Raw genomic sequence first — 23,040 nt, 5'->3', positions numbered from 1 at the left:
CGTTTTAAAAAATTTCTTCTACATTTTATGATCATTATCCCCGACAAACAACTTTTACCAGTAGCTTTTTTCACATAAATTGTTAGGATGTTGTTTTTTGGCCCACAGTCTAAAACTAATTGAAATTTTCGATGCTTTTTTGGATGCTATTATTTCTAGATCTCAAAACTTGAATCCCAGAAATCCCTGAACAATACCCAGGTGTGGAAATCGGAACAAACCACTACCAAGAAACACACCTTGCAATTTGCAGCTCTTACGAAACTATAAGATCAACCCAGTGGTTAGAGAAGACAATCACCTCCATCGGAAATGCACAGTTCTAACTGATACACGCGCCAGCCATATTGCTCTGAACTTCGACGCAGACAGTGTCATAAACTACCACCCTCGAACAGCATACAGACGACCCACGTTCATCCCCTGGAAATTTTCATTCCATTTCCCTTTCCACCTAGAATCCTAGACATCCACGACTTCCTACTCCCAAACAATAAGAATTGCACAGCCTAAGTCAGGGATTCTCATTTAAATCTTCTATGTATACTTCTCGTGAAATCTCAGTTCTTGTGTTCAACAAATAGTAGACTGTTTCTTTATTTTATATAAATATTGCACACCTATTTATTTGTCAAAAGTGTCGAAAATAATATATTTTTTCAAATTTATTTACGAGTGCACGAGAGACGTAATATTTGTATGTCTACTTCTGGTGAAATTCTAGTTTTTGTGTTCAACAAATAGTAGATTGTTTCTTTATTTTATATAAATATTGCACACCTACTTATCTGTCAAAAGTGTCGAAAATAATATAGTTTTTCAAATTTATTTACGAGTGCATAAAAGACATAATATTTGTATGTCTACTTCTGGTGAAATTCTAGTTCTTGTATGCAACAAATAGTAGACTGTTTCTTTACTTTATATAAATATTGCACACCTACTTATTTGTCAAAAGTATCGAAAGTAATATATTTTTTCAAATTTATTTACGAATGCATAAAAGACATGATATTTGTATGTTTACTTCTGGTGAAATTTTAGTTTTTGTGTTCAACAAATAGTAGACTGTTTCTTTATTTTATATAAATATTGCACACCTACTTATTTGTCAAAAGTATCGAAAATAATATATTTTTTCAAATTTATTTATGAGTGCACAAAAGACATAATATTTGTATATCTACTTCTGGTGAAATTTTAGTTTTTGTGTTCAACAAATAGTAGACTGTTTCTTTATTTTATATAAATATTGCACACCTACTTATCTGTCAAAAGTGTCGAAAATAATATATTTTTTCAAATTTATTTACGAGTGCATAAAAGACATAATATTTGTATGTCTACTTCTGGTGAAATTTTAGTTTTTGTATGCAACAAATAGTAGACTGTTTCTTCATTTTATATAAATATTACAAACCAACCTATTTTACAAATATGTTGAAAATTTCTTTCGACAAAGCAAGTTTGATTTTACCATCCAAAAAGAAATTTTTCTGAAGATCTCGAGACAATCGTTAATTATTAATAATTAAAATTAAAATTTCCATTTTTGTTTGAAGCATCGAATTACTAAAACTGGTACCCAATTTCGAGACTCGACTAAATAGCGTTTTTGAGGGGTACTGGATTTATTTGGAGATATCTACATATCGCAGCGGGCCAAAACACGACGCACTTCGTCGTAATTAGCGATCGCCTAGAAGCAAATTCAAAGTCGTTGAACTGAATATGAAGACTAAATCGAATAATTAACTCGAATCACCTAAACGAGACGCGGCCAAAGGCAGGAACGAAGTAGAACAAGCGTGAACAATTTTTAGGGCGATCCTTCTTCTGCGAGCGACGAACGTACCATTGTGCTCTACCTCTTAGGAAGTAGTATTCAACCAGGAAAGGATATCCTCTCGACGGTCTACGACATGGGAATGAGTACGCAGAACAAGTGCCGAACATTGAAGGAAAGCATTTTCCACCGAACGACCGACGAAACTCGGAGCCGGGTTTCTATCCTGAAGCAAGAATCAGGTCATCCGCGAAGATTTTAGAAGATTCAAGACTCGAGGGACAAAACGAAAAGTTAAGATAAACGAGCTGCCCCGGTGTTCACGATCGGATTAAATAAAGCGCCACGGATTAAAATCACTAGTAAAAAGGCTTCTAACCCCCTATCGACCTTCTTTCCCCGACGTTTTTATAAAACTTCACGGTTTTAATCAAAATATCTCTTCAGAGTACCTATATACATATATATTTTTTACTTTAAAGAACAATTCTTTTTTTTATATTTAAAAATATACAGAGTGTTCGGCCGTCCCTGGGAAAAATTGTAATGGGAGATTCTGGAGGCCAAAATAGGATGAAAATCAAGAATACCAATTTGTTGATGGAAGCTTCGATAAAAAGTTATTAATGTTCAAAGTTCTGCCTGTACTGAATTTTTTTCTAGAAAGTAGGTAAGAATTCGGGGGTATGTCTATTCACCAAAAATAATTATAATCGACCCCTGCAACTAACAATAATTTTTCCAGAACGATTTGAAATTTTTTTTTGCTGAAAAATCTCAGTGAAACATGTCAATGTATGATCAGGCATTACATTTTCGGTAAGGATTTTTTTTCTCGAAAATGTTTGCGATTTCGAGGGTATGTCTATCGACCAGAAATGATTGCAATTGACCCTTCTAACTAAAAATAATTTTTTTAGAACGATTTGAAAATTTTTTTTTCGTCAAAAAATTTAGACACCTCCCCCTTGTCGATGTTTCGTAAAATTTCGTTTTTCATTTTTAATAAATTTATTTGACGCTGTACAAAAATGTTGTCTAGTACTTTTTTGTAGGTACCCTTGAGCTCTACTTCACAAAAAAGTTTTATTCAAATATATTCACTATTGCAGGAGTTATGGCTGTTTGAAAATTGGACCATTTTTATGGGGGTTTTCTCACTTTACGGGGTGAAGGAACAACTTTTCGAATATTTTTAGAATTCCTACATATTCTACACTAAAATACGCGTCGTTTGCTTTTTTAAACATTGAAATCGTCCAATCCGTTCGAAAGTTATGACATTTTAAAGATTCGCATGAAATATCGGGGTAACATTTCCGGCCAGAAATTATATATTCGGTAAAGAATTTTTTTCTCGAAAATGCGTAAGATTTCGGGGATATATGTATTCACCACAAATGATTGTAATCGACCTCCGCAACTAAAAATAATTTTTTCATAATGATTTGAAATTTTTGAATTTAATTTCTTAATAACTTTTTAACAAAGCCTCAGTCAAGAAATTGATATTCTCGATTTTCATCTTATTTTGGCCTCTAGAATCCCCCATTAAACTTTTTCCCAGTGGTGGTCGAACACCCTGTATATTCTACCCATTTTGAACACCCAACAACGGAGGACGTACAATTTATTATAAATTGAGAATCAAAATTTAGAAGGAATTCTAAATCTAGAAATTTAGTTTTTGAATTCTTTTTTTTTTTTGTCTCCTCCTTGGTTCTCTTCCTTTGGTGTGATTTTATTTTGTGGTAGATGTTGGTTTCTTTTAGATACTTCAGGGTACTTTCTATATATTTCTGTGACATCAAGGCTATAGGTGATGTTATCTTGTATATTTGTCTTTGAACGTAGTATCTTCTATATTCGTATAGTACATGATCGATCGCTATGATTTTGTTGCATAAGTTACAGGTTGGTGGTGAGATTGTTTCATTTATCTAAATCAATTTATTACAATAATTTCTACGCTGCCCTGTACGATTTTGTTATAATTATAAATTGTGTCTCTTGGATTTGGTCGAAATATTAAAGTAAGCGAATGTTATACCTTGATTCTACGTCTACGAATCTGTTGTGTACTTGGTTCAAACGATTCTGTATTACTACCGATGCACGGATCGTGCAATGTGGGAAGGATCTATTTCTAAGCGCATTCCGACTTCCTTTGCGCATCACCAACCGCATAGAACGCGCTTAGAAACGGATCCTACCTCTAGCTGCACTTTCGTGTGTTCGTGATAGTATGATCAAAATCGTTTGACCCTAGTATACGTGTTAAGTTACAAGTTAATGTTTCTGTTAAATTAAAATTAGGGAACCCATTATTAGAATTAGCTTCTATTTTTATTGACAATTTTTATCTTAGAATATTAAGGTGCCTATATTTCACGAAAGAACAGAAAATATTGTTGCACATATATTATCCATTTTTTTGTAAAGATTAAAATATTTATATATGTAGATTATTATAAAAATATATATCTCTACGGAAAAACAAGTAAAAATTTATGCAATATACTTTCTTTTCTCAATGCTGCGTTGTGCTCACAATATACAGTATTCCCTCGATAATTGCTTGAATTTTGCCCTCTATAAGCGAACCGAAATCATGACTGCTACTGTTTACTCAGAATTTTTATACCTTTCGTTGCATCTTCGTGAGTGTTAGTAATGAACTTGTAATACTCGTTGCATGAAAATGTGTTATAACTATTTATAACCATATTAAAAGTTTCTCGTGAATAACGATTCGAATAAACGTGTTTGCAAAAGTGTTTGCACGAGATCCTCTGATATTAATTACACTCTAGACTTGTCTCTATTAACATAGGATAGACGTAGAAGACAAATATCTATTTTATGTATTCATAGTCAAAAGAAACACTGTTCAAGATTAATTGCAGCACATTCTTTTCCCTTGTAATAGCTTTGTTTGTCGTGATTATGAAACAGGTCATAACAGTATTAAAATTCATGTGATTGAAATCATTAGTTCCCGGAGGGAATAGCGAAAAGATCGAGTTTGTGTTTTAATACAACGTAGACAGCTCATTGCATGCATAAAGTACTTCCACTTTGCCCAGTAACAGTAATGTATGCCTGATTTTATCACTCGCCGAGGTTTTGCTTCGTGTTAATGGACGTGCCTGCCGAACAAATAGCGAAGTAAAAATCTATTAATAAAACTGGCTTTATTATCTAAAAGTCACTTTCTTAGTGTCTCATAAACAAAAGTCGTCTGACATATACGCAACAAATTTTACTCAGACTATTTGTTTACTCGATATTTCAGGACAAATCATAATCCACTGTGGATGTTCATATTATTTTTATCACACTAGTATTTGGAAAATATGTTTGTTTGAAATAAACTAAATACATTTTTACTGCAATAATTAATTGAATATGTAATTTATTATATATGCAGGGTGTTCGGCCACCCCTGGGAAAAATTTTAATGGGAGATTCCAGACGTCAAAATAAGACGAAAATCAAGGATACTAATTTATTGATTGAGGCTTCGTTGAAAAGTTATTAAAAAATGAAATTAAAAAATTTCGAATCATTCTAAAAAAATTATTTTCGTTTGTAAGGGTCAATTACAATCAGTTTTTGTTATTAGACATACCTTCGAAATCGTAACCATTTTCGAGAAAAAAATTCCTTACCGAAAATGTAATGTCTGACCATACATTGACACGTTTCACTGAAATTTTTCGGCAAAAAAATATTTCAAATCGTTCTGGAAAAATTATTTTTGGTTCCTGGAGTTAATTACAATCATTTTTGGTGAATACACATACCCTTGAAATCCTACGTACTATCGAGAAAAAAAATTCTTTATCGAAAATATACTGTGTAGCCAGAAATGTTTCTATAACTTTTTAACGAAGCCTCAATCAACAAATTAGTATCCTTGATTTTCGACTTATTTTGGCCTCTAGAATAGCCCATTAAAATTTTTCCCAGGGATGGTCGACCACCCTGTATAATGAAGTGGAATATGATCTGGTTTAAGTAATAAATTGAGTTAATATCAATTAAGATAAAACTGTAACCAGAAATATTTTTGCTTTCACTGGCAAAAATATTATTTTCCAAATACTAAGTTGAATGGTTAATTTAATTATTTTTCCTTTTAAGGGCGCCCCTTCCGCCCTTGCAATTTCATCATCAGTCGACGACTGTATCGTTGCAATAGTTTTTTACGTACGAAATAAAAGTGTACTCTGCAATTGCTGAGTATAGTACGTACGCACTGTGTCGTAGGAAGATAAAGCCTATAACCCAATTTAATTCCATCTCGTAACCTTTCTTCGTGCATTACACTTTCAGAAATATAGCCAATCCCGGTTCCGCAATGTTCCTAGTATTTTTTACAGTCTTTGTTTACCGTACCCCGTCTTTACAAAAAGTGTTATTAGAATTTTTCAGTGCTGTTTCTATCGTTAAATAGTACTCGGGTGGCTTGTGGAATATTATAAAAGTACATTATGTATGAAATAATTATTCAGAATAGATAAATATCGAATTATTTTCCCGCGTCGACGTTGGTTTCACGTTCGAGATTGTGAAATACGCGAATAACACAAAAACTCAATTCTTTTTATAGATATCGATCGATGGGTTAAAAATAAATCCTCATGTTGTACTCTTATCGTGTACTAATAAACGACTTTGTCAACATTCGGAGAGCATTAATAAAGATGTAAGATTTTCACAGGGTGCTGGAAGAAGGGTCTACTCGAAGTAATTGAACGATTCCGATCGCACGCGCCTTTCGTTACGAGAAATACCAAGTTAATAACCTTGTACGTGACTTGGAAACTGTTATACCGATTTCAGAGCCATCGTTCTTTTCGATGACCGTATAATTCATTTTTTCTACAGGAAAGTAATTTAGCTACTTGGCCGTTACACGGATCGTTTGCAGACTACTAACGACAGTCTTAATCGAATGATCATTTAAATCAGACATTATTTATTATTTTCTATTCGAGATATTTAGTTTTTATCTGTCACTACTCATTTACTTCTTCTTCGTCATTCGTTCTTCTAAAGAATGGTCTTTTATTCAATTCTAGATATAAAATATTAAACAAATACATATTCAAATTTAATTGAAAAAGAAATAAATTATTCATATAATTTTTTTATTAATATTAATTGGATATATTCTTTTTATATATAATTTATGGTATTAGAAAAGCCTGAGAAAAATGTAAATATTTTTTATTCCAAATTTGGTATTTCGGGAGATAAATAGTATGATTTGGAAGATAATAAGTTTCTGTTAATATTGCTTTCCTTATAGAAAAAATGGCGATGTATGTTTTATTAAAAAATCCGCTGGGTTTCCTGAAAAATTCACAATTACCAGATTAGCAGAAAGATCTATGAATACCTGATGATGTTTCTCTTTAATTAACTCCTGAAAAATGCCCCGGAAACGACGTGGTTGCTTCTTGCGGCAAATATTAGTTCGAAAAAGTAAAAATAAAAAGAAAACCGTTCTCTTCGTTTGATTTTTGCTTTTTAATTTACAGCATAAACATTCCAATATCGAATTCTACAAATGCAAATAATATATTGCTGGAAAATCGCGGAAAGCTGTTGACGCAAATGGATAATCTAAATTGGTTTTGAAGATTAAAGAAACAAAAAAACACCGAGGGAAATGATATAAAAATGTTTAACATAATCTTGGCTGAATATTTTACACATTCCACGGTATCATTAAAGCTATTTCGTGCCATTTACTGAATTTTTGGTTTCCGTGATCCATAATTCATTGCTTTTGTATTTTGAAATTTTCCTCATTTAATACAATCGAACAGTTTTTAAGTTGCATGTATTATCGCATAATTTTTGTTTTTACTATTTGTTGATAAATCTAGAAACGTTGGCAACCAACATGTTAAACATGTTTTGTAAATTGTTTCATTACATTACAATGTTCTACGGAGTATTGTTGAAGATTGTAACTTTCAAAAATTAAAGAAACGATCAAGGAAATGGTGCTGTTGGCTATCACGATTAATTACGAATCTGTATTTCGTAATAACTGTTTTTAATTGATGCATTAAAACACGATTCCTCCATCTGTCGAAATTCTCGCAACAGAAGTTCGATAAACGACAGATTCCCTCTTCATTACAACTGGGTAAAATGCTTTTACTCTGGTTTGGAGTGAGACATTCTCAGGGGCGTGTTAGCTCTAGAAAACAGCCAAATGGAACTCCACCGTCTTTCTTTTCTACCCAGTTCTCTCATTTTTATCCTCCATCTCTCTTACAGCGTCTCTCCGCCTCTTTTCTCTCAGAAAATCAACGTGAAAAATCCATTGGACTCCGTTAGCCTATGAAATAAATACTATCTAACAGTAAAAATGTAAATAAATTCGCTAGTTTAAAAAAAATGGTAATTTCTAAGAATCATCTCGTACGCAAATATTCGTAAAGTGACCCTTGTAAATTCATTAAAAGATTGTCTAAATTAAAATACTCAGAATCCAATTTTTTAAATACAAACTGTAAAATTAATTTGACTTATATTGCGCGTAATAAAATACTACTAATACAAATGGTTAAAATACATTCAATTATTCACAGATACAAGTAGAAAACTGTTACTGCATTTTCTAAATATAAGTAATGTACGATAAACGTTCAAAGTATGCAGATTTTAATGAGCCTACATAAATCCCATAAATGAGCATGATGTATTTTACACGTCATAAATATATTTTATAAATATACTCGTGTAACAATATACAAAATTTGCTATTAAATAATTTAATCCATATTCGCGCGTTGCACCACGCGAAACCGTTAGACGGAGTTTAAAATTCGCGGTCATGGCGCTGCGTTTCTATTGGTGCCGGCTCGAGGCTAGTTATGGCAAGAACCAATCACGCGCTTCTTCCTGCGTTACCCGTACGCGTCTTGAAAGTCACATGCAATGTGCACGCTTCTCGTCGTAATACGATTACAAACTAATGTAAATTTCTGTAAATACTATCAAATGTTCGCGAACAGAGACTAACATTCACCCGATCTTTAGAGGTTAACGTTTGGTGCACGTGTAATAATGTAGTCTGCCTCGCTGCCTCGCAAAGCGTATTAAACATTCGTGCCACGATGCGTGTAGCTTCTGCATACCTGCAGTTAATACACCACAATCACTTGTTGCAACAAGCGAAGAGAAACAAAGGCAATATTCGCTAATTCATAGCTCGCTGGGAGTATCGTAGCTTGCGTTTCGATCAAAATTTTCATTTGGAAGATACTTTATTTCAATAATGCCAAAGTTACTAATTACTATATATAAATAATTACTAATTTGTTGCTGCTAAACGCTATTAAATAATTTAATTCATATTCGCGCGTTGCACCATGCGAAACTGTTAAACAGCATTTCTATATATTTTTATTAATACTAATATTAATGATTACTAATTATAAATATTAATTTTACAATCATTTGTTGTTTCTACTACAAAAGTTTAAATTACCTGTACACTTGATAATGGCAATAGAACTGTACAAATATTTAATACGCGTTCATTTCTGTCATTTTGTTCATTTTTCTCGATATTTATACAGAGTGTTCGGTCACCCCTGGGAAAAATTTTAATAGGGAATTCTAGAGACCAAAATAAGACGAAAATCAAGAATACCAATTTGTTGATTGAGGCTTCGTTAAAAAGTTATTAACCTTTAAAGTTGCGCCTGTAGAACGACAATCTGCGTACAGCTGCGTGCGCGCGATAGTGGTTCTCCTGTTCTACAGACGGAACTTTAAACGTTAATAACTTTTTAACAAAGGCTCAATCAACAAATTGGTATTCTTGATTTTCGTTTTATTTTGGCCTCTAGAATCTCCCATTAAAATTTTTCCCAAGGATGCCCAAACACCGTGTATAAACGATATAAACATTTCTTTTATTTATTTGATATTGTTGTTCTACAGACTTTGGAGTATACGTGTAACACGTTTGTCTGAAAAATATTGTTCAATAAACGTTATTACTCAGCATTTTAGTCGTAATTTGTCATTGCACGAAGACTTTTCACACCCACTGTGTTTATAAATATTTTCAGTTATCGAAGCCAAGGAATTTGCAATGCTAAATCGTGGCCAGGGAAAATCATCCGAATTATGATAAACAGTTATCGTCGTAAATAGGATTCGATGCGATCAGAGGGATGCGTTAACAGCGTCCTTACGAGCTCATACGCCCGGTTAGCATCGGCGAAAGGGTTCCGGCAGTTTTAATGGAAAGTTCAGTTATGCTCTCGTCTGCTGATGCCCGAAGGGCACGATAATTTTACGGATCATTTGCATAATGCCTTCAACCATTCTCGCGGATCGCTTTGATACATCCAATAGCAATAGTTTACGCTCTATCCGTTCGTATGTTTCGTTATACGCGTATCTCTCCAACGGTTGGCTCCCATTCACTGGTCGATTCTGCTAAGCGCTCGCGCCCAACTGGCTGTACTTTTCGGTGCTCTAGTCCACGCTAATTTAATAAACGGCAAGTAGCACTTCAACTGTTCCCCCCTGTTAACGACATATTAATTTCGTTGCGCCAATTCCTACTAGCCAACCTAGGACGACCATTGTTTCAACAGCTCTGCTAAATTCATAGAAAATTAGTGACATGCTCGCGTCGTCCTTCAATAGTTCCTAATTCCCCAAAGCAAATTCGTTCCGACGGTTTCGAGAGCGAGAATAAGCGCGCCTTAATTGTACAATTAGCGTTAAGAGCAACGAAGTGGATTAAGTTTCCTTATTCGCTATTCTTACGGTTTTCTGTGCGTTCTACTAAGCGCGAGTTAGGTCTGGGTTCTTTCACCTTTTCGATTAGAATATTTATAAACCCGTGTGAACGTCGGAGAGATCTATTATAGGAGGCCAGAAATTAAATAAAGACCGTACGATTATAAAGGATCCATTAAAATGAATGTGAGCGCTTATTAAGAATGGCAAATTTATGTAAAGGAAAAACTGTTCCTTTTCTCTTAAGGGGCCACGTATTATCACCCCACGTTTTTTATAAGAAATTTTGAAACACGAGAAAGTTGTATTTTTCAAATTACTTTTTCGTAGTATTCTACAAATTCTAAATTCTTTTCTATTTAATATCGCTGTTATCTTTTTAATTTTTAACATTCTTGTACTCAGAAAATTGTGAACACTCTCGAAACATAGAAATGGCTTAAAAAAGAGTACCTTCCTTCAACAAAAATTTGCTGGAGTCTATCATCGTGTAAATTTTTGTTCGAAAGTCAAACATAATTTGGACCATGGAGAGTTAAGCAAATATTTATTTTGGTGGTCGGGACGAATTTACACGACGCCCTTAACGTTCAATTATAAGAAACAATGAATTTGCATCGATCGCGAGCACCGAGCAGGGGTCGTTTCAAAAGCGTCCGCGTCTCTCGTACCAAGACGCGCCCAAATAGAATAATAACGGCGAGCTTGCATTGAGAAATTCCGCGTCGACGGTTCGCGACAGCACAAATATGTGCAAGTCGTTGGGAGATTACTTAATAAGCCACTTGTTGCAATAATCGAATGGAAATAAAGCTGCCGGAGTTCCAGCCACGTGGGATTTAATAACGAACCGATGGTTCCCGGTTTAATTCTGACATTCTCAGATGGAGTTGAAACGAGGTATGTTCTAAATCCACAATATCCGTCCCCCTTAGCTACCCCGAACACGGCATAATAATATCAGCTGCTACAACTTCAATAGAACGCCGCAACGTCCTTGCGGTGCGCTACCACCCCCTCCACTCCAAACGACGAACTTGAGTTTGGCAAATTGGGTTCTCGTCTAACAATCAACCACATTCCGCAAACGTGTAACACGTCCGCCTGCATACACAATTCTGAAACAGCTTCCTACGAGATATCGGGATATCGGGACTCGGAGAGAAGCTTCGGAATAACGTTGCTATTTCTTCGTCCCCCGTAATTGTTAAGATCGGTTGACACCCGTCGTGAATACAATGGGAAACGTGACTTTGCAACTTTACGAATCGGGTAGCTTCTACGTACGACCGTAGGAGGACCCAATTACTGTCACTCGTTACTGTATTTTTTATATTTCTTGGGAATTCCAACATTTATTAACGGGCCTCATTTAGTGAATATTAGTTAAATTAATCAGCAATTTGGCAACCTTTTGTACCTTATGGTACAATACAAATTGCCGTTTATACCAATAAAATCGCGGGGCATGAGAATTTAGAGTTGGAACACTACGAAAACCACGAACATTAAAATTTAAACTGTTAACACATGTACATATTGTAAATGAATTCAGTTATTGTAAATAGTATTCGATTTCTATTTACTAAATAAAACGGCACCACGAACATAGTGGGAGCCTACAATATTTGTTAGGGTAGAATGCGGAGTACAGTAGTACCTCGATTAATGACAGATGAGGAGGGTCGTCGTTAAGCAACAGTTAAAGTTGAAAGTACTACACATGAGCCACAAGTAGTAGAGGTACTAGAGTGGTCCTTATTTTTCGACTTTCGATTACTTTTCGATGTTTAATAATAAAGTGAATGATAGTGTTGGAGATCACACGTAATGTTATTACTTTATAATAAAGGAATTATAATATAATATTATAATATTAACTTTAAATACAATTCCATAAATACAACTACCTTATCGAAGCATTTGGATTTCTTAAATTTAATTCAATATAATGAAATTAAAATTTTAATGTCAATATCACTTGATTATTTTGATTATTGTATTTCTATTTCTTCTAAAAATAAAATTGAACTACCGTATCGAAGCATTTGGATTTCTTAAATTAAATTCAATATAATGAAATTGAAATTTTAATGTCAATATCACAGTTTGAAATGTTGCTTATATCGAATGAAATAATTCGTCCCTGAAGAGGATAAAATATCGTCTGTCCTACATGAATTTCTCGTACGAATCTCGATTATTCTAGTCAACATCAATTTATATCATAATGACAGTTCTAGATTGAATAATTTAGTTATTGAAATCTTATTGGCATTCGTATCTAGTAATACTTCTCAATATCGAATTTCCTGAATTGGCAAGATGGAGAACGAGTCACACGTTACGCTGGAATTGGATTCTTGTCAGAACCATAGTAACCAATTGAATCTCCCTAAACTGACAGTGGATCGCTTTCTCCTAAGCGTATACATATATTGAAACGTGATGAATTTTTCTAAGCCTGCTCAGCTGGAAATTCCAACGTAACGACACGTCCGTTCGTCCAATCGTTGGAACAAAAGTTATTCGGTAAACGCTCGTTTCCGCGTTCGTGCAGCCATTATCGCTTTCAATACAAACTATCGCGGAACTGTATCAGAAATGTCGGACACGTACTGTTCTCGTCCAGAAACTAGACTGAAGTGACGCACGCAATTCTACGAAAGTGTTTACAAACAGCAAAGGTCACGCCCGAAGGGTAAAGCGTTGATAGTAAACATTCGAGTCGATTCAGTTACGCCATCCCGCTTTGTCGGCGAATAATCAAAATATAAATACAAACAATTATACCAACTATTTTCAATAAAAAATTCAATTTCCTTTCCTTCTTATGCATTTAAAGCAACTCGTATCGTTTATCGGCCATTAATCTTTTCATTACGTTTGCGTGTTCCGTAGGCAAAAATGTGAAAACAAAACGTGGAAATGCAATTCCAACCTCGAGGTAAAATATTAAACGTCGAACGCGAAACGAAAAGATTGATTCCGTAAGTCAGAGACATGCACGACCAAGTTAATTACTAGTAAATGAGCTGTCGCTTAAAAATGCAATTTTCCGCGATGCTGGCGAGAAAGTTTGCCTCGATGGAATTTCCAGACACCTCGTCTCCCGATCCAGGCCACGGATAGCTTGTATGGAAGCTCCTCGAAGACTAAGGGATGCCAGAGACGGGAGGTGGGGGCGAGAAAAATTTGTTCAGCTAATTCGGGCGACGTTTATTCTCCCTAAGCTAACAGCTCGACGGAAGGCAGAATAACGTGTTAATTAGAGAGACCGGATAATTGAGTTTGGAGTTCTTCAGCGCGCCACGATTCCCTACGCGATATTACCAGTACAATCACGTTGTTGCTCGATTAAAGCGACCCTGATCAACGGGAGATAAATCGAATGCCTCGCATTTTCGTTGCATTTTAATCTCATTACGCGAACTCGACGCGGTGTAACGTTTTCGTCAAAGCAAATTTCAAACGATGGAACACTGTTAGGTATTTTGTACACGAGTTTCTTACATTCTTTTTTGTTTGTTTTTGGAAAATATTTCGTTGGTCCACGAGTGTGGTTATAATAACTGGGATTACATAACTCTTTCTTTATTGAAATTTGTCTTTTTATAAATTAATTCCTCGTGTTATTTTACGTACGAAAGATGAGAGGTTTATGTTGTGTAAAAAATAAGGAAATTTGGAAAATATTTCGAATAATCCATTTCGAGCTGGTGGAGCACGATCGATCGATCAACGTGCAGGTTTATTATCGGTAATTGGTGCGATTGCAACATTGAAAAAAAAAATACGGATTTAATTTGCTCGACAGAAAACATGTTTTTCCCATCAAGATAACGCTCAGCCACGTGTAGCAAATGAAACGAAAAAATTGTTTAATTCGAGTGGGAATGAATAATTTTCCTCCCCGCTTTCGTTACCCTTCGAACCTTTGTTCTAGTTGCGTATTAATTATACTTTGTTATGCAAAAATGAAAATCCAAGCTTTATAGACTACTGTATACGTAGTAAATAAATATAGTATCTCGAAGGTATGCGAGACAATTTATGAATATAGTTTTACGGGCGGCGAGCGTGCATATTCGTAACCATGAAATGTAATAAATGGATTTACAATCCATCGATTCAGATTTCTCTGTGGATTGCACAATTTTAATCTTTACGCAACTCCGAGATTAAACAAACAGCCTCGTTTCCCAAACGTTTCAAAATTTGAAATTTATGGGAAGCAATTTGCGGTATTGTTCCGTTTCAGGCGAAGTTAATACACGTGTTCATAAATGCGACAAATGAATATAGTAAACTGTTGCAGCACTCATATTTGATACTACGAATATACCGGACGAAATTAAAATAATTACATATGTATTTATTTCGTAAATTATTAACGTTGAATCTTCCGTTACTTATACGGATAATATTCTCCGGAAAGTCTATAATATAAATTCTTATTAAATATTTTATAGCTGCTCGTATTCTGTTTAATGACATTCAAGTGTTTTTACCATAGTTTTGATTTTGAAAACGTTGAAATACTAGAATTAAAAAAAAAATAGATCGAATCAAGTAAAAATATAATTTTTATAACTTTCCTTTAGATATACAGTTAATTGAAGAAAATTCCAATTTATATTTCAAGTATCTCCACAGTTAAAGTTCTCTGCTTAACATTGTTCATTTTCGTATGAAATTTTCCTTACGTGAGTTATTTTAAGTCTGAGTAAATTAAGAATTTCTTAGTCGACGTTCCATAGTTTCATTATGCAAACGATTGCATAAAAAAAGTGATGCTCTTTTACCACAGTTTTGATTTTGAGAATGTTGAAATACTAAAATTCCTTGAATAGTTTGAATCAAGTAAAAAAACAATATATTTTACCTTTACAGTTACAGTTAATCGAAGAAAATTCCCATTTATATTCAAGTATTTCCAAGATTAAAGTTCTCTGCTTAACATTGTTCTTTTTCGTATGAAATTTTCCTTACGTGAGTTATTTTAAGTCTGAGTAAATTAAGAATTTCTTAGTCGACGTTCCATAGTTTCATTATGCAAACGATAGCATAAAAAAAGTGATGCTCTTTTACCACAGTTTTGATTTTGACAACGTTGGAATACTAAAATTCTTTGAATAGTTTGAATCAAGTAAAAAAACAATATATTTTACCTTCACAATTACAGTTAATCGAAGAAAATTCCCATTTATATTGAAGTATTTCCAAAATTAAAGTTCTCTGCTTAACATTGTTCATTTTCGTATGAAATTTTCCTTACGTGAGTTATTTTAAGTCTGAGAAAATTAAGAATTTCTTAGTCGACGTTCCATAGTTTTATTATGCAAACGATTGCATAAAAAAAGTGATGCTCTTTTACCACAGTTTTGATTTTGAGAATGTTGAAATACTAAAATTCCTTGAATAGTTTGAATCAAGTAAAAAAACAATATATTTTACCTTTACAGTTACAGTTAATCGAAGAAAATTCCCATTTATATTCCAAGTATCTCTACAGTTAAAGTTCTCTGCTTAACATTGTTCATTTTCGTATGGAATTTTCCTTACGTGAGTTATTTTAAGTCTGAGAAAATTAAGAATTTCTTAGTCGACGTTTCATAGTTTCATTATGCAAACGATAGCATAAAAAAAGTGATGCTCTTTTACCACAGTTTTGATTTTGAGAACGTTGAAATACTAAAATTCTTTGAATAGTTTGAATCAAGTAAAAAAAACAATATATTTTACCTTTACAATTACAGTTAATCGAAGAAAATTCCCATTTATATTGAAGTATTTCCAAAATTAAAGTTCTCTGCTTAACATTGTTCATTTTCGTATGAAATTTTCCTTTGCGTTAGTTATTTTAAATCTGAGAAAATTAAGAATTTTACGACGTTTCGTAATTAATTTCCACAAGGACGACTTCTATTTTGTTACATCGTCGTATAATGGATCGCGAATATTTATGAAAGAAACTGGTTCGAAATCATCGACAGATAGCAAAGGATTGCATAAAAAAAGTGATGCTCTTGCATCGTAAGATGGCTCGACGTTTTGTTAGCGCGTGACATTCTCTCTCGTTATTTCCCGCGCCGCAATCCCTCGCAAACAGCGGTAAGCATTTTCTATCTCCAAGTTATTGACGCGATGAAAGGAATCGTTACCTCCGGATCGATGTTCAAACTGCCATTCATCGTGTCGTTTTACGTGTACCAACTGCATCACCGTGGGAATTATAAATTCCTGGGAACGTCGATAACGGGTGCTTTCAGTATGTCGGAATTGTTACCGCCTAACCTTCTCTCGATGTCCCGAACAATTATTGCGTTGGAACACATTCAACTATTTATAACAAAAATAACAAGACTGATCGAGTTTCCCCACCGGTGAATCGAACAGCAAGTGTTTCTTTTCTTTATTGCTAATAGCAGATTTATTGCAAGCAGAAAAATAATTAGGGTAAGCGTGTTTCGTCCATTTTGTATAGTCATCTAGTGTTGCCATCTATGTCACGACGCGGGAAATTTGAGAAGAATTTAAGATCACTATCGAGTCTTACATATTTTACGATATTTCGTTCTATTTTATTAGTTTTGAGTTGATAAATGTATTTGTCTAATAATTTACAAAAATAAAAAAAAAATACTGTGTCTGAACTCATTTATCAGCAGTCTAATGATTTAAAACATTAAGCAATAACACCATGCGATTAACAGGACATAGATTTATTGTTTTCGATTAGCTTTCGCTACCCTCGGATCTAAATCTAAGTTAATACACGTAGTGTTTCAGAATTATTGACACGGGACTGTAGAGATTCGTAGAATTTGTGAAAAGAAACGACGAAACTTTCGAGAACATTTGTTCTGGAGTCAACCGTCTTTGAAATACCAAACTCTATTTTGTAGGAATAAATAAGTATAATTACTTTGGAATGTAATTTGTGGTTTGGTTGATTTATCGTTATCGTAAATTTCATCTGCCATTAGATGATATCGTTAATGCCGCGTACAGCTAGCACAATAGCGACAGGTAAATACCTAGGATCGTTTAGTATCGTTTTGTTGCTTACTTAGCGGGGGTAGAATTATCCAAAAATTGCTCTACGAATTAGAAAAATAAGTGACTTTGAAACGGTTAACTTCAGAACGAATGTGCATAAATATGTCGGTATTAAATATGCCATTAAATTGATCCCGCTATCGATTGTAATTATAAATCTTTCCCTGCAACTGAACGATTCGGATTCGTCGGAATTATTGGCAGTTTGAATTCGCATCGAGCTGTCTAACGATTGATACTCCTTTATTCATAAATCCATTCATTGTATGGAAATCAACTAGAACGTAATAGCAATTAAAGCCTCTCGCGAACGTCTGAATGAAATAGATCCTTTTCCATAATTCCAAAAGCTTTCGAAGCTCCTTATCTAGCCATGTTCCGTATTTTTCTAACGAGCCACGTGAGCTTTTTCAATTTTAATAAACAACATTTTATTAACGTTAACAAATTCAAAACTTTCATATTAAAAATTAAACTTAAACTTAAAAGATTGAAAGTCTACTTAAAGGGTTAAAGTCAATTTATAAGCAGTTTAAATTTATAAAATGTAATCTTCTATTAGTTCATTATATTTCAAATGCTTTAAAGGAAAGTTGATTTTCATTTACCAATTTGGTAAAAATCAACATTAAGTAAAATAATTCAGTTGAGATTGAAAGTCTACTTAAGGGGTCAAAGTCAATTTGTAAGCTGTTTAAATTTATAAAATGTAATCTTTTATTAGTTCATTATATTTCAAATGCTTTAAAGGAAAGTTGATTTTCATTTACCAATTTGATAAAAATCAACATTAAATAAAATAATTCAGTTGAGATTGAAAGTTTACATAAAGGGTTAAAGTCAATTTATAAGCTGAGAATAAACGCTCAACATTACAAAATGTGAATGCAGCATATTTGTATTTGCTGGAATAGCATGCTTTAATTGTTTTAGGTTCCTTAACAATCTGATTCCATAAAATTCGTTTCCGTAGAACCCACCTGTCAAGAATACTTCAAAATTACTGATTAATTCGTAGCATCTATGAACTGTTACCATTAATGATTCACGAGATGCATAAATAGCTGTATTGTCATGTCTGCCATGACTATCGTATACAAACGTCGAATTACTAAACTGAAATAGATATTTGGAAGCCCGTATAAGCATCAATTTTATAAAAAGAAATGCAATAAACATATACAGGGTGGTTCGGCCACCGCTGGGAAAAATTTTAATGGGGGATCCTAGAGGCCAAAATAAGACGAAAATCAAGACTACCAATTTGTTGATGGAGGCTTCGTTAAAAAGTTATTAACAATGAAATTCAAAAATTTCAAATCGTTCTGGAAAAATTATTTTTGATTGCAGGGGTCAATTATAAACATTTTTGGTGAATAGACATATCCCTGAAATCCTACCCACTTTCGAGGAAAAAAAACGGGTAGGTGCTGAAATTTTTTGGCAAAAAAAAAAAATTTTTCAAATCGTTCTAAAAAAATTATTTTTGGTTGCAAGAGTCGATTACAATCATTTTTGGTCATTACACATAACCCCGATATCCTACGCATTTTCGAGAAAAAAATTCTTTATCGAATATTTAATTTCAGGCCAGAAATCGTTCCACGAAATTTCATGTGTATCTTTAAAACAGCATAACTCCTGAACGGATTGGACGATTTCGATGTTTAAAAAACCAAACAACGCGTATTTTAGTGTAGAATATGTAGAAATTCTAACAATAACGAAAAAGTTGTTCTTTGACCCCGTAAAATGAGAAAAACCACATAAAAATGGCCCAATTTTCAAACAGCCAATACTCCCACAATAATGAATATATTTCAATGAAACTTTTTCCTGATGTAGAGCTCATGGGTACCGACAAAAAAGTATTACACAACTTTTCTGTAGGACGTCAAATAAAATTACTAAAACTGAAAAACGAATTTTTAAGAAAAATTGACAAGGGGGTAGGTGTCTAAATTTTTCGGTGAAATTGAAAAGTTTCAAATCATTCTGGAAAAATTATTTTCGATTGTAGGGGTCAATTACAATCATTTTTGGTCAATAGATATACCCTTGAAATCCTACCCAGTTTCTAGAAAAAAATTCGGGTATGTGTGAAATTTTTTGACAAAATTAAAAAATTTCAAATTGTTCTAAAAAAATTATTTTTAGTTGCAGGAGTCAATTACAAGCATTTTTGGTGAATAGACATACCCCCGAAATCCTACTCATTTTCGAGAAAAAAATTCCTTACCGAAAATACAATGTCTGACCATACCATCGATTGATTCCCCTGAAATTTCATGCGAATCTTTAAAATGTCATAACTCCTGAACGGATTGGACGATTTTAATGTTTAAAAAAGCAAACAACGCGTATTTTGATGGAGAATATGTAGAAATTGCAAAAATATTCGAAAAGTTGATCCATGACCCTGAGAAATGAGAAAAACCCCATAAAAATGGTCCAATTTTCAAACAGTTATAACTCCTATATTAGAGAATATATTTCAATGAAACTTTTTTCTAAAGTAGTGCTCATGAATACCTACAAAAAAGTATTAGACAACTTTTCTGTAGGGCATCAAATAAAATTGTCAAAAATGGAAAACTAATTTTTAAGAAAAATCGACAGGGGGTAGCTGTTTAAATTTTTCGGTGAAATTGAAAAGTTTCAAATCATTTTGGAAAAATTATTTTCGATTGTAGGGGTCAATTACAATCATTTTTGGTCAATAAATATACCCTTGAAATCCTACCCACTTTCTAGAAAAAAATTCATTACGGGCGGAACTGTAAACGTTAATAACTTTTTAACGAAATCTCTATCAACAAATTAGTATTCTTGATTTTCGTCTTATTTTGGCCTCTAGAATCTCCCATTAAAATTTTTCCCAGGTGTAGCCGAACACCCTGTATGACATATACAGTACATTTCGACACATGTTTTTACAAAAAATATGCAAAACATATGCTATATCCAAAATATACAAAATAAAAAATATATTTTTAAGGACCTTTAGTGATTCAACAAACTTCCATTTAGGTTTCGCTCTTCTATCTATTTCCTAAAAGCATATGCATTTTCATAAACATCCGCAGTCTAATCATCATCGATATTGAAAATGGGCATACAAAACGAACGAGAAATAAGGAACCAATCAATCCTAACTACCCCATTCTCCCCCTGCTACGGGGAATTCGATATAATCAAAGGCACGAGTAAATATCTTCCCCCGAAACGTTTGCAAACTTCCGTCGCGCAAATTTTCCCGAACCTCTGTCGCAAACACGATACCCGATACCGCCTAAATCGAACAACAAACTTACCGGTCTGATGCGAAAGGAACGTGATCAACGGCAGCACAACGTACAACCATCTTCCAGGATGGTCCTTCATGCTGTCGCTCTCTTCTTCGCCCCGTGTGCCGCTTCTGTATCCTCGTTCTTCCGCCAAGAAGTGCCCGTCGACGAATTTTCGCGCACCTCGACCTCCTTATCAGTTATTCACAAAGACCGTAGGAAACTGCGGAACGAGGATCCCGGGTACACCCACATCACTGTCACGCTCTCTCCTCGTGGTTTATCCCCGCGTACCACCATCCAGAACCATAACTAATTCGCGAACCGACGTTGCATCCCCATCCAGTGGCAGCAGTACCATTTATTCCTTCGCCGATTTCAGCGTGGATCTCGTTCGTGGATCGTGCGCGCTCGGCGTTCCCATTCGTCGCACGCGCGATCCTTGCCAGAACGTTGTAATCACTGTTGTCTTAGAGCGTTAACGCGGATCGACGCGCGCGTCACGACGCTCCGGGGGTTTCTAACAGAGGGGAGGTACCGGGGTTCCAGTCGATAAGGATTCTACGATTCTATCTCGGAGCCTTTCCCTGGATGACTGAAGAGGCGAGGATTCAACGCGACCGGCGGAATTGTATTATTCATTAGACACGCGGCCCGCTTCGAGCCAGGATTTACAATCGTGCATTATCGATTGGTCGAATCCATTTGTACGGTTTTACCGGTTGTGCACCGTAATTTCGATCCCCTGGAGTTTTAATATCGCGGGGGAATCGACCTCCCGGGGCGGAGGGATCAAGCTTTTACACCCTCGCGGAAGCCACGCGCTCTCCTACATCCGTCGATCGGAATTCGTTTTGATCATAATTCCGAACCGATCGCGATTCGTCGTCGCTCCTGTTACTCGAAGCGATCGCCGGTTACGACAGTGTCCATATCCCCCGTTCGCGTACGCCACACGTCAGACGACGCTGCCAGAGTTCTCTCGATTCCCCTTTTCCAACCGTTCTCTGGTTTCCGCGCTTACGCCCCTGCTGGGAATTAAAACGTACAAATGGACCCTTCTCGACTGTCCATTTAAATCAAGCTTTTGCGGGGAATCGCGCAGTTGTTCGCGTGCATCGCTGTGTTCGATCACGGGCTATTAAGCGGGTGTCATAGAGCACATTAATCGACCGTTAATTCGCCCGTCCAAACTTCGTGTTTCGTCGGATTACGTAGTTCCGTGAAAAGTTCTGCGCTGTCGGGACGCTTGACGGGGCCTGGAACAGAAAGAAAATAATCCGTTTGGACGTTGTTCGTAGGAGTTTCTTTAGACGTTTACGCGTTTGAATAATTTTGTTATTAAGTTGATTTTTCTTGGAATATAATAATGGTTATTGTACTTCCTAGTGGTACGAAACAAACATTTATTTACTGTATTTATTAAATGATTGTTACAATTAGAATATCAGAATTATGAATATTCTTCCTTCGTCGATGTTTGTAATATTTTTACTGTACGACGTATTTCAACCCTTTAGCATGGAATGTACTAATATACGATAGGGTGTTCGGCCACCCTTGGGAAAAATTTCAACGAGCGATTGTAGAGGTCAAAATAAGACGGAAATCAACAATATCGATTTGTTGAATGAAGCTTCGTTAAACAGTTATTCAAAAATTATATTAAAAAATTTCAAATCGTTCTGGGAAAATTATTTTTGATTGCAGGGGTGAATTACAATTACTTTTGGTCAATAGACATACCCTCGAAATCCTAACCATTTTCGGAAAAAAAATTCCTTACCGAAAATGTAATTTCTGACCAGAAATGTCTGCCCAAATTTTCTTGCGAATCTTTAAAACGTCATAACTCCTAAACGGATTGGAAGATTTTCATGTTTAAAAAAGCAAATTACGCGTATTTTGATGGAGTATATGTACAAATCGCAAAAATATTCGAAAAGTTGGTCTCTGACCCCGCAAAATGAGAAAACCCCCATAAAAATGGTCCAATCTTCAAACGACCATATACTCCTACAATAGTGAATATATTTCATTGAAATTTTGGGGAGAAGTAGAGTTCATGGATACCTATAAAAAAGTATTAGACAACTTTTTTGTAGAGCGTCAAACAAA

At 34.6% G+C, this 23,040-nt stretch overlaps 1 protein-coding gene across 6 annotated transcripts in view; it reads right to left on the bottom strand.

The window, feature by feature from the left end:
• LOC143343679 (protein amalgam) overlaps nt 1-23,040 on the bottom strand; it is a 277,114-nt gene that overhangs the window by 236,823 nt on the left and 17,251 nt on the right. For all 6 annotated transcript variants that reach the window (XR_013079998.1, XM_076768819.1, XM_076768816.1 and 3 more), the window contains exon 2: nt 20,950-22,181. Coding sequence is in view for 5 of the 6 variants with exons in the window: in XM_076768819.1 (XP_076624934.1) it covers nt 20,950-21,019 (70 nt within the window). In the remaining variant the exon portion in view is untranslated. The remainder of the gene's footprint in view (nt 1-20,949; nt 22,182-23,040) is intronic.

Source organism: Colletes latitarsis, chromosome 7 (genome assembly GCF_051014445.1).
Source record: "Colletes latitarsis isolate SP2378_abdomen chromosome 7, iyColLati1, whole genome shotgun sequence".
Taxonomy (NCBI): domain Eukaryota; kingdom Metazoa; phylum Arthropoda; class Insecta; order Hymenoptera; family Colletidae; genus Colletes; species Colletes latitarsis.
The sequence above is the reverse complement of the archived record's forward strand: the minus strand, read 5'-3'. Positions and strand labels throughout refer to the sequence as shown.